Genomic DNA, 12,161 nt, shown 5'->3' on the forward strand with positions numbered 1-12,161 from the left:
AGTTCTTGTTTGTCTCTTCTTTGACCTAACAGTAGTATTTGACCCAATCGATTTCATCTTTCTTTCTCTCTCTTACTTTACTAGTCATTCCTTCTTGGACTTCTTTGTCTCTTCTCTTCTCTTTTCTGTTTCTGTACTCATTTTCTGGATGGTCACATCTCTGCTCATGGCTTTAAATACCATCCCAAATGCTGATGACTCCTAAATATGTGTTTTTAGCCTTGATCTTGCCCTTGAACTCCAAATTTTTGTGCTCATTATCTACTTCTTGACCTGTTTGTTAAACATGTTAGTAACAGAACTCTTCATTCACTGTTTGGAATGTCAGGCTGTGCTTGCATTCTTCCTGTCTCAAAAAATGGTAAGTATACTCTTCTAGTGGCCATGCCCAAAACCTTGCAAATGTCCTGGACTTCCCGTCACTCACACACACACACAAATTTATTATCTTTTAATTTTTGCTATTTTTGAAGTTGTGGAATATAACACAATTTGTGTGGGAACAAAACTATTTCCCTGGTATCAAGTTTATACGATATGTATCTGATAAAAATCTACTTGGTACTAATATATTGGAAGAGTGAAAAATCCTTTGGTATAGCAAATATTTTTTTCAAATTAGATAGATTGTAAAAAATAGAACTCTGTATGAGGTGTTCACAATCTCTAACATTTTTGAACTTTTACTAGTATTTGAGAATTTATCCTGATAATTACGATTGTTAAATTTATATAACCTACAGGTGTGAAGCCTCTAGCCCACACATTCATCCAGTTGGTTGGTGTAAAGAACATCGAAGAACCCTTATTACTCCTCCAGGTTTGTGTTGATTGTGGGTCTACTGTTTGTTATGTCAATTTGAGTTTATTTTCATGTGCTAAAGAACAGATTCTGTGGCTTCATCATAAGGCAATGAGTTTTTGAGCATATCACTAATGTGCCATGGCGACTGCTTATATGAAATGACCGGGTGGTTGGCTGACACAGAGCATCACTGTGGTATATGTGGTTGCTTGTGGATACTCCTGTGAGTGACGAAGATTGTCATTATCACAGGGAAAGGATGCCTCCTTGGCTTGTTAGGAGCTGTTGTGTGGTCAGCATGTAAGCATAAAGACTCAGCTTGGAGCTTCAAATACTTGTCTTATTCCATTCTACCAGCTGGTGTCAGTTTTAGGCTTGTCCCCAGTTCCTTGATACTGCGTCTCAGTTAGTACCTGATCATTTACTCACTCAGGGCACCAACCATTCCTGTGATGGGAGAGGCGAGTCCCTTCCACTTTCTGAGTTTTCTTCTATGTTCACAGATAAAAGCTCCTGTCCTTTACTGATTTACAGAGCTGTTTTGAAGATGAAAGAGCATTTACATAAACCGTAAAGTGTTAAAGCAAGGTATTAATGGTTTTGTGGCCCAAATGTGTTGCTGCCTGGAAGATTTCTCCCATTCAGTCCTCCTGAGTCCTGTCCTGTGGCTTATGTCATATTAGGAGTGGTGAATAGTGATTGCCACTATCACCATCTGAATTGCTGTGAGGATTCTTTTGGATTTCCCAGTTTGATAATGATCCTTTTTTTCTTATCATCCTTTTAGTGATCATCAGGGATCCAGTAAATAAACAGGACCAGTGAGCAACAGGTTCCTGGCTGTGTTTTCACAGCACTGGGTTAGGTACCCCGGGAAGGGGTGGTGTGAGGCATTATTAGTGACTTCTGACGTGAGGCAGATTACCAAGTCTTCTGTCTCCTTTCATGGACTTTTACGATTCAGTAGAATGAACAGAAAAGTTGCAAGAACAGTAAATGGCTCATCTATACCCTTGAACCAGAGACCCATTCAAGTTTGTCAGTTGTACCAGTGATGTCATTTATAGCCAAAGGATCAGGCATATTACTCAGTTGTCATATTTCTCTGGTCTCCTTCACTTGGCTCTGCTTGACTTTTATGACCGCCATATGCTTGAGAATTAATGACTACAGATTAGTCATTTTGTAGAATATTACTTAATTTGGGCATGATTGGTGCTTCCTCGTGATTAGACCCGGGGTATGCATTTTTGGCAGGAATATCCCAGAAACAGTGCTGTGTTCTCATCGCATCCTCTCACGTGGCAGTTCATGTCCGTTTGTGTCATTACTGGTTGACTTTTACTAGTAATTGATCAAGGTGGTAGTTACCAGGCTTCTTCACAGATGTCACTTTTTTTCTCTCTGTAATTGATAAGTATTTGGGGGACACACTTTGAGATTGTATAAATATCCTGCGCATCATTCCCATGTCACTCACTAGTTTTAGCATCTGTTGATATTTCTAGTGTGAATTATTATTCAGACAGTTGCTAAATGGTAATTTTTCTTATTCCATCATTCCTTGTACATAATTAGTTGACATTCTTCTGCAAAGAATAGTTTTCTCATCTTCCTGTTTATCATTCAGTTTATTTATATCAGCATGGACCCATACATTACTATTGTCATCAATAGGTTATCATCCATTACTATAGTACCTTATTTATTTTTATGGCGAGATTTTCTCAGATTTGGCCAGTGGGAGCCCTTTTAAGCTGGGTTCTATGTCCTTTTGACATGTTTTTTTTTATCATTTTTTGGAGAATTTCCTATTTTCTGCTACAGCTAGGCTTATCTTGTGCTTTCCCTGACCCAACCCTGAAGTCACCCATTTCTCCCAGACTCCATGGTTCCTTTTCATAGAGAATGACATTTAGACACTAAGACCTAGACACTAGGTGTGCTCACTGCTGCTGGACTAATGCTGCTTCTGGCCTCTCAGTAGACATAGGAAATACAGTTATGTAAACATATAAAAAATTTATGTGTATTTCTATATCCATTTGTAGATATTGAAAACCATGAATTTATACCATTAGCTTCAATTCACATCCAACACCACTGAATTCATTCTGGTTTTCCACTTTTCATATTTATACCTCTCTTTTTAGCCATTGAGAAATCTGGCTTCTATTGTCTCCAGTATATTTACTTATTTTTTCAGTCCCCATAAAGGGGACTATATAAAGTAGCCAATTTCCTACCCTGCTGGGCCAACATTAATTCCTACTCATGGCTTCCTACTGGGTTTTGGACTCTGGAGGAAACAAAAGGAGGGTGGGAGGGAGGAAGGATATTTGTTTTTAGACATTTTGTTAATACTGTTCCATGATTTATTTTAACTTATTTGTTTGGCCTAACAATATGACTATCTGGAATATTTCACATATTGATATATATAAACCTGCCTCATTCTTTTTAATAAATGCTTTCTATTTTACACTTACTGTATATATATATATATTTTGCACATTTCTATATTGATGGTCATTTAACTGGTTTTTACATTTTCACATTTACAAACAATGATGCATTTTCTTTGTATACACATATGAAATTTTTCCTAGATTATTAGAAGTAAAATTGCTAGATTTTAAAGGGTAGTTATGTTTGTGTGTATTTTGTGTTGTAAGACTATCCTTACCTGAGAATGAAAATTGTATATATTAAATTTTCATTTAAAAGTTAATAAAGAAATCATGATCTAGATGAAAATGATTTCATTATTACAAGTAGCTCTGAATGTGTAACCAGTTTAAAGTGATTTTGTGTAATATGAACATAATTTTCTTCATTATAATGATAACAATATCTCATAATTTTATAGGTCAGTTTGTGGTTCTCACTATCATCTTGGTTAAACCTGACAGGATTTACTGTTTTTCTTCGTAGGTTATCCAAATGTGAAACATTTTTCTTGGGATAAGTACTTAGAAGAAACCAATTCTTTACCTGCTCCTGCAAGAGCTTTCAAAGTGGTGAGATATTATATTTTACAATATTTGATTACTTTGTGTTGATGATAGTGTTCAGTCATTGAAATTTAAGAACAGAAAGAGTATTGGTGAACAGGAATAGGAGAGAAACAGAAGACCAAAGAAGTTGTTTCTGAATTTTTACAATTTTGAAAGGCAAAATTGTTACTGGGGGTTTTGTTGTCGGCATCTAAAAAATACTTCCATTTTGGACTTGAAAGTCTCCTTGGAAAATACTTATATTTGAATTGCTTTGCAGTGAGTCGGTTGTACAGCACACTTCTGTCTTTCCAGCTAGATATTCTGAAAGACCAAACAGGACGAGATATTGCTTTATAATGAAAATTATATTTGATCATTCCTTTGGGTTTGTTTATGGCAAGCTGAGATGCTGGGTTGTTTTTTTTTCTTTCATTGCTATAAATCAGCATGTTTGACTACCAAAATGCAAGGTCATCTGTTTTTATAATAGTATCTTTCTAACTCAGGGTCATTGCTTCTTGCATATTAAGATTCAGAGTTAACCTCAGTTGTGTGCAAGGGAGGAATAAGAAATGAAATGTATTTAAAAATTTTTTAAATCTCATATATCTTTATAATTTGTATTTTCCCATGAATTTAAAGGAAAAGAAAGATGTTTTAAATACTTTATTTTTAAAAAAATGTGAACAGTCTGTCATAAACAACATTTTTATTTAATGGATCCTTTCGTGCATAAATTTCTAGGATGTTTAATGATAGAATTAATTAGTAGGCATGGACCCAAATACATAAGAAAAGAACATCAAAATTTTTGAGAGAAAAACTATATTACATGAAGAAAAGCCATATCAAAGAATCTGTATGATTCCATCTGAGAGTAAATTCAGGATTTATAAATGAGTAATGTTTAGAGTCATGTCATATTTATGGATTTTACCTGACTCTCTAACTTTAACATAGCCTCGTACAAAGAAGAGTTGCTTTGCACTTTGCTTTGAACTGGATAAAATTACATCAAGCTCAGTCTGCATATCTAGTGTCACAGTGACATCAGAGGGAAAATTAAGATTTCTCTCGTTTGGTCTTTAGGTACCTTGCATTAATTGTTCTGCATCCTTTACATAATTTTCACACTTGATTTTCACAGTAACACTTTTATTACACCCATTAGCAATCACCTTGCCTTCTGCCCGTACATTTTTCAGAGGCTGATGGGTTTTTGCTGAGTATTGAGGTGTGGGTAGCTGTAGGTCCTCATTCTCATTCTTGTTCTTAGTAGAGCAATTCCATCTTGCATGTCTTGATTGCTAATTCTCTTCTTAAAAAGACATCTGTTGCTTTTTGGTCCCACTACCACCTCTAATCTCTGTGTCTCATCTTTGCCACTTGAAGCTTCTCCCCTCTTTTTTAAAAATAATTTTCATGTTTGATTTTTGCCAAGACACCTCCAACCAATGAGAAGAAACTTGTCATCCCTATGGCTAATCAAAAAAACCATAGTATTTTGAATTTCATCTTAAGATCTTTGGCTTTCTGTTTGCTCCTGTGACTAGTTAGTTGCCCAGGCTGTTTCTATTGCCTGTGGGCTTGGCCATGTGATTTGGGATTATTTTTTCAATAGGGAGAGTGAGGTCCAAAGCCATTCTAGGAACTTGAGTTTGAAAAGCTAGTTTCCTTAATAACTCATTTTTTTTTTTTTTAATTCTGTCTTTGTGACATAGAGCTCACCTTCCCTTCCTCTGAATCTCACTGTAAAAAATTTTCTGTTATGGCAGAAACCTCCACATGGATTCCAGAAAAAAATGAAGCTTGAGGTCATAGACAAAAGAAATCCCATGTTTATTAGAGTAGCAACAGTTGCAGACATGGATGATCACCGAATAAAAGTAAGTGTTCCCTTGTGGTTTTGTTTGGTCTTTTTTTACAGGACATCTTAGACGAAAACTTTAGCAGATATGTAATTTGTGAAGTCCGAGAATCAAAGTAGTAAAGCCATAGAAATATGCAAATTAAGTGGCTGCGCACATCCTTGTGAGTCAGTATTTTTCCACTTTTTCACTTTACATAAGTATTCTCTTTAATTATGACTGGCTTTTAATATTTTAAGTATATATTTGGAGGAAAAAAGTAGATACATCATATTAAGGTCATCCATTCAGGAGAAGGTATAATACTTCATTTTCCAGTAGTGTGTTCTTTTTAAAAAATATTTAAGGTCAGTGTTTTCTTATGGGGTATAGTGCATGTCGACTTTTCAGAATATCCTGTTTTTTAATATAGGACAAGTTAAGAGCAATATCTTTATAAATAAAGTCAGATTTTATTAGAGTTGGATTAATAAAAGTCAAGTACCTCTCATAAAGTAAAGAAACGTGTAAGAAGATGGGTTCAGTCCACGTCCAAATGTGGTAAAGTGAAGTGTAGTAGCAGTTCCCGGTGAGGAGCTTCAGGCTCTCGTCTCTGTTTCTGGCTTCAGCATTAACTTCACTCTCAAACCAGAATGATGTGCCTTCTACTTACCTCACAGGATCATTTAGAATTTCTGTTAAGAATAATACTAGTTATGAGAGCAGCAAGACATTAGATTTACATGGAGTTTTACAGGGTAGGAATATTCTTCCATTATCTGATATTTGTGGTGATAGCAGTGTGGGAGATTTATGTTATTGTCATTACTTTATCAATGAGGCTGAGGTGCAGAATAAATTACTTATTAATTATGGGCAGTGGCAGAACTAAGTCACGGTCTGAAGCTATAGGAGTCTAAGTTCATGTTCTTTAAATAATAATAAATCAGATCTTCATGAATCTCTAATGAGATAATATATAGGAAAATAAATTATAAAATAACATGAAAAACCTGTACAAATGTAGTATTTCCATAAAATAGAACTTTTAGCATTTAATTCACTGTTTTTAAGATTGTGTAATCATATAACATTTTAGAAAATTTTATAAGTAATGGAAGACCTGTGTTAATCTTTTTCAAGTGTGTTTTCTTGTTAGTTTTCCTTAGAAATGTAGAATTAAGTAATACATTATTTTTATAAATCAAATTGGTCAGAATTGAAAACAAAAAAGTGTTTTGGCTTAGGTGCAGAAAGTTTATTCCCATATACAGCTGGTGAAAGTATAAAGTGTCTCAGCCTTTCTGGAGAGCAGTTTGGTGATAGGCATCAAAAGTCTTAGAATGTTGTTTATCCTTTAATTCAGGAATTTCAGTCCTAGGAATTTATGTTAAAGGAATAACCAAAAGGAATATGCAAAGATAAAAGCTGCAAGGAGGATATAACAGAGCCAGTGGTTTATGGTATTTAGCATTGAGAATAAGCAGAGTGGGAGATGGGTAAAAATAAATGACTATACGTCTACATGCTGGTTCATATTTTAGAAAAATATTTAATTTTGGCAAGTGAGAAATTCGGGTTTAATACTATATATAATGTCTGGTATTGTCTTTTAAAAGAATATATATATGTATGTGTGTATATATATATGTATGTATGTGTATATATATGTGTGTGTGTATACATATATATATATATATATATATACACACACACACATACTTAAGCAGTTATGGAAATAAACAAAGCAAAATAATGGCAGTGATTTTCTGTTAAGATTATACGTGATTAGGTTTTTCTTTTTAATTATCAGGTTTCAGGAACACAAATTACTTTTGTGATTTTGGTCCAGAGGGGTCAAATACTCTAAAGTGGATGGTTCAGTTAGTTAATGAGAAAAGTTTAGACTAGAAATCCAGCTCTTTTTGCTTCTGGCTGAATTCTCTTTGCAGTACAACATCTGGGTCAATCTTTAATACACAAAAAAGAACTGGCTAGTGAGGTATATAGTTGACAATCATCTTTTAGAATACTGGAATGAATTTCATAGCTAAACATAAACCAGTGGACAAATATCTGTTTTTTTATGAAGTCCACAAAAGGTTAATGAACAGGTGACAGTAACTCAATTTGAGGATTCATCAAAGACTTGTGAAAATACAGGACGCTTTCAACAGTAGAAGTTTTTCTAATAATATGGGAGATGATATAGCAAGAATGCTTATTTTTTCTTTTTCAGGAAGGACAAGAAAGCGGAAAATAGAGACGAAGTCATTAGTGTAGTGTAATATTTTAAGTTTCCTAAGGATAAAAATCAACTCTTAAGTTAAATAAAATCAACTTTTTAAGTTATGTAATACATAATATTTCACACTGAGTTATTACAGTTAAATTTTTTTAAACCTGGTGTATTTTGCTGTTGAAGAAAAATGACAAGAATATTTTTGCTCTTGTCTTTTATGTTTTCGTGACAGAACGTAAGATTGTTCTGCCCTCTCCATCCCCACCTCTGGTTCCCCAGAGGCAGGAACTTTCACCTCTTTTGGCTGTTGCTTATGACATTTGATCGGCAGTTTAAAAAAATAGTAGCTGCATTCTGCTATTTCTGAATCCATCAATTTTAAATATATTTATTTCCTTCCTGTTTTGGTAGTTCAGGATTTAGATCTTGTCATCCTTCCCTTCCGCTTATCCTTTCAGTAATTATTTCACAGTGTTTGTTCTTTTTTTTTCACTCTTCCATGTTTACTGTTGTAAACAAATCTTGTCCACTGCTGAGCAAAGGAGTCTTTTTCTTATGATACTTTGTTTTTCCTAGAGTCAGTAATTAATTTCTATTTTGATTTTAAATTGTCTGTGTTCTTACTAGATTTTAACAAATGCTCCAATAAATCTGACAAGTCTTTTGGTCAAAAAGCTCAAGTGTATTTTTGAATCTTGCATCTATATGTTTCTTTTTTTCCTGAACCCTTCTTCCCACAGCTTAACAGCCACCTATTCTGATCAGCGTGGTTACCCTCTCAGCCTCACACACAGCTTTCATCCTGAGACTCCTCTTTGCCAACACACTATATTGTATGTTCATTTTTCCTGAGTCTCATGCTTTATACTTCTTTGTATACTCTCTTACCTTGCTGAAACACATCTTTCTGAGGAAGGGTGTATGAAAGGCATATTTTTCGACTCTTTGCATATCTGAAAATGTCAATATACTAGCCTTTCACTTGATTCATACTGTGATGGGGTAGAGAATCATTTCCCCTCAGAAACTACAAGCATTGTTCTGCTGTCTTCCCACGCCAAGTGTTAGTTTTGTTTTTGTTTTTGTTTTTTTGCGGTGCGCGGGCCTCTCACTGTTGTGGCCTCTCCCGTTGCGGAGCAACAGGCTCCGGACACGCAGGCTCGGCGGCCATGGCTCACGGGCGCAGCCGCTCCGCGGCATGTGGGATCTTCGCGGACCGGGGCACGAACCCGTGTCCCCTGCATCGGCAGGCGGGCTCTCAACCACTGTGCCACCAGGGAAGCCCAAGTGTTAGTTTTTGAGACATCCAAGGCCACTGGGTTCCTTCTCTCTAGGTGATGTACCTTTTCTCTCTGGAAACTCTCAAGACCATCTTTGTCCCTGATATTCTGATGTTTTGTGGTGACGTGCCTTGGTGTGAGGGTCTTTTTTCATTTATCATGCAGGGCACTAATACCCTTTCACTGTGGATTTTCATATCCTTTGGTTTTTAGAAATGTTCTTACGTTATTGCTTTGATGACTTCCTTCTCTCTCACTGTTGTCTTTTGCAAGTCCTGCTACACTCTGGTATTAAACCTCTGGGGTGGACCCCCTATTTTTCTTATATTTTCTTTCTTATGCTTCTCTGATTTTTTTTTTCTACTTGCTTAGAGATACCCACTCTGTTTTTTAAATCCTGTATTGTATTTTTAATTACAACTATGTTTTTTTTAATTTTCAAGAGTTTTTTCTCATTTTCTAGTCTTCTCCCTTCCCCCCTTTCAAAATGGCATCCTCTTTTTATTTCCTGAAGCAATATTGTTTCTTATCTGAGGACACCAGTGATAGTTTTCCTTCTGTTTCCTTTTATTTTCTCTAAATTCCTCTTTGAGTTAGTTTGGCTTCTGCTTTCACATTAGAGCCTCTCTTCAAATGTCAAGCCCTTGGTTGGCTGTTCACAGTAAGAAAAGGCGCTTAACATTAGTTGTTTTTAGTCAATAAGGTGGGCTTTATTGGCTGTTGGGCTTCATGTGGGAAAAGAGAGCAGAGAGCCAGCTTTTTTTATAGGGAGGTCCCCATTCTTCAGCGTCTGGATTCTTGGTCTAGAGCCTTTCCGTTTCTTCTAGTCTTCTCCCTAGGGAGGGGCAAACTTGGTGGCCACTGTGTGAGGCAGGGAGAAGGATGGGGTTGGAGGATACAGGCTCGCACTCAGTCCGTGTGCTTTCTGTCCTGCCTGTCACCATTGTCCTGGAGTTTAAAACCTCCATGCTTATGTCTCTAGAAAGTAAACCTCTACTCTTGTGGGGTTGCTGAAGGGGCAGTTACTTTGGTGGGTGGCATAGAGGATCAGACCTAGAGGTCTAACCACTCCATATTCAGAGTTTGAGCCAATCCTGTCATTTTCCAGACCTCCTCACATACCTTCTGCCTCCACATTGAGTCCTTCTGGGTTCTGCACTGTGAGCCAGTTCACTCTGGGCCTGCATTCCCTCTCTAGGCATCTGGGTTGCAACCCACCCACTCTCTACCAGTGGGTCAGCACTCCCTCATCTGCTTCTGCCCTCCACATACATCATTGCCGCTTCTCACCTACCAGCTACTTTCCTTCTCCATTTGTCCTTTGTCCTTCTGGGTTTGTACCTTTTCAAACATAACTTTCATTTCAGAAGAGAGCAGAAATAAGCACCTGGGTCTAAAATGTGTTTTACTGAGTTGCCTTTCACCTGAACAGAAAATAGAACCAAATCATTTTTTTAAAAAAGAAATAGTGTGCTTTCTAAAAATATTATCTGTCTTAATCTTGAAATTTTCAATAACAATAAAGCGTCCAAATTACACTCCTAGGTTAAAAAATGTATTCAGTTTTCTAAACTGTAATTTTAAATATGTGTAAGTTAAATCATCTGTACTATGCTTTGATACATAATAGTCTATTTTCTTTAGAATTTTAATGAAATTCAGCCTTGTCGCTTTTATGTTTAACTGTTTTTATACTGGGACATTTCTATTATAAATATTTTTGGATGTCTTTTTATGTTCTGTACAATGTTTAAATATTTTGTTTTGTATGTTTATGTATCTTCCTCTCTTGCTCTTTGTCAGGCATTTGATTTCATTTCAAAATAGGACCCAGCAAGAGAAAAGCTATCCATTACCATTACTGGAGTGTCTGATTTTTTGTTTGTTTACAGCCTCTTAATGTGCCAGGGACTGAAGTAGTAAAGATGAAATGAAATTATATAAACTTTAATAAATTTATTTCATCTGGGATTCCAGAGTAAGAATATTAATTAGGGTTAATATTAATTTTGTATATATTATTAATGTTCACATAATTTCAGATAGCAGTTTTTTAATTGAAGTATACTCAACTTACAATATTTTATTAGTTTCAGGTGTACAGTGTCGTGATTCAGTATTTTTGCAGATTATACTCCATTAAAAGTTATTATAAGTAATGGCTATAATTCCCTGTGCTGTACAATATATCCTTGTTGCTTATCTATTTTATACATAGTAGTTTGCATCTGTTAATCCCATACCCCTAATTTGTTCTTTCCCCCTTCTCTCTCCCCTCTGGTAATAACCACTAGTTTGTTTTCTATATCTGTGGGTCTCTTTCTGTTTTGCATATATATTCATTTGTATTATTTTTTAGATTCCACATATAAATGATTAGGTAGCAGTTTTTAAGTGCATTTGCTACTTAGGGAATTGTATTGTTACCTCTGTTCATAATATCTAAATTAAATTTTAACTCTGAAATTTAACCTTAAAGTACTAGGATTCTCCCGATTGCCGGCCAGCCTAGTTTGTAGGAGATGTTAGACTTATTTACAGTAACTAAGGTATATCTGTCATCTAAGATAGATGACTTTTCATTGCCAAACTGAGAGGTCAGTTTTAATGAAAAGTAGGAAGGGGTTAATGGTATCACCAGATATAGTAGCTCCAACATATTCTTGAAGGTATATGGGAGGAGATTTTTTAAAGAACCCTATTATTTATGATGATATTAAGATTTTTGGAGTCTTTATTGCTGTACAGTAGTGTCCTGTATAGTGTCAGTGGGACTCAATTCTGAGTGCACAGCAGAGTTACTTAGAAGTTAAGTAAACATATAGGTGCACAGAACCCAAGCTATAAGTTCAGAACCTCCTTGGTGGGCTCAGCCATTTTTGTATTTTTTTTTCTTCTTCTTCTTTTCAATAATCAGGAGTAATTCTAGTGTATATCCAGGTTGGAGAACCACTTACTTGTTAGGATTGAGTTTGTTTGCTATAGGAA

General features: G+C 35.6%; 1 protein-coding gene across 8 annotated transcripts in view; it reads left to right on the forward strand.

The window, feature by feature from the left end:
* L3MBTL3 (L3MBTL histone methyl-lysine binding protein 3) overlaps positions 1-12,161 on the forward strand; it is a 125,924-nt gene that overhangs the window by 69,111 nt on the left and 44,652 nt on the right. For all 8 annotated transcript variants that reach the window (XM_022556443.3, XM_022556421.2, XM_022556448.2 and 5 more), the window contains 3 exons: positions 744-820; positions 3,740-3,825; positions 5,580-5,690. In XM_022556443.3, the coding sequence (XP_022412151.2) occupies positions 744-820; positions 3,740-3,825; positions 5,580-5,690 (274 nt within the window). The remainder of the gene's footprint in view (positions 1-743; positions 821-3,739; positions 3,826-5,579; positions 5,691-12,161) is intronic.

This window comes from Delphinapterus leucas, chromosome 12, assembly GCF_059928025.1.
Source record: "Delphinapterus leucas isolate spDelLeu-1000000601 "Yukka" chromosome 12, BTC_Dleu_Yukka2, whole genome shotgun sequence".
Lineage (NCBI taxonomy): Eukaryota > Metazoa > Chordata > Mammalia > Artiodactyla > Monodontidae > Delphinapterus > Delphinapterus leucas.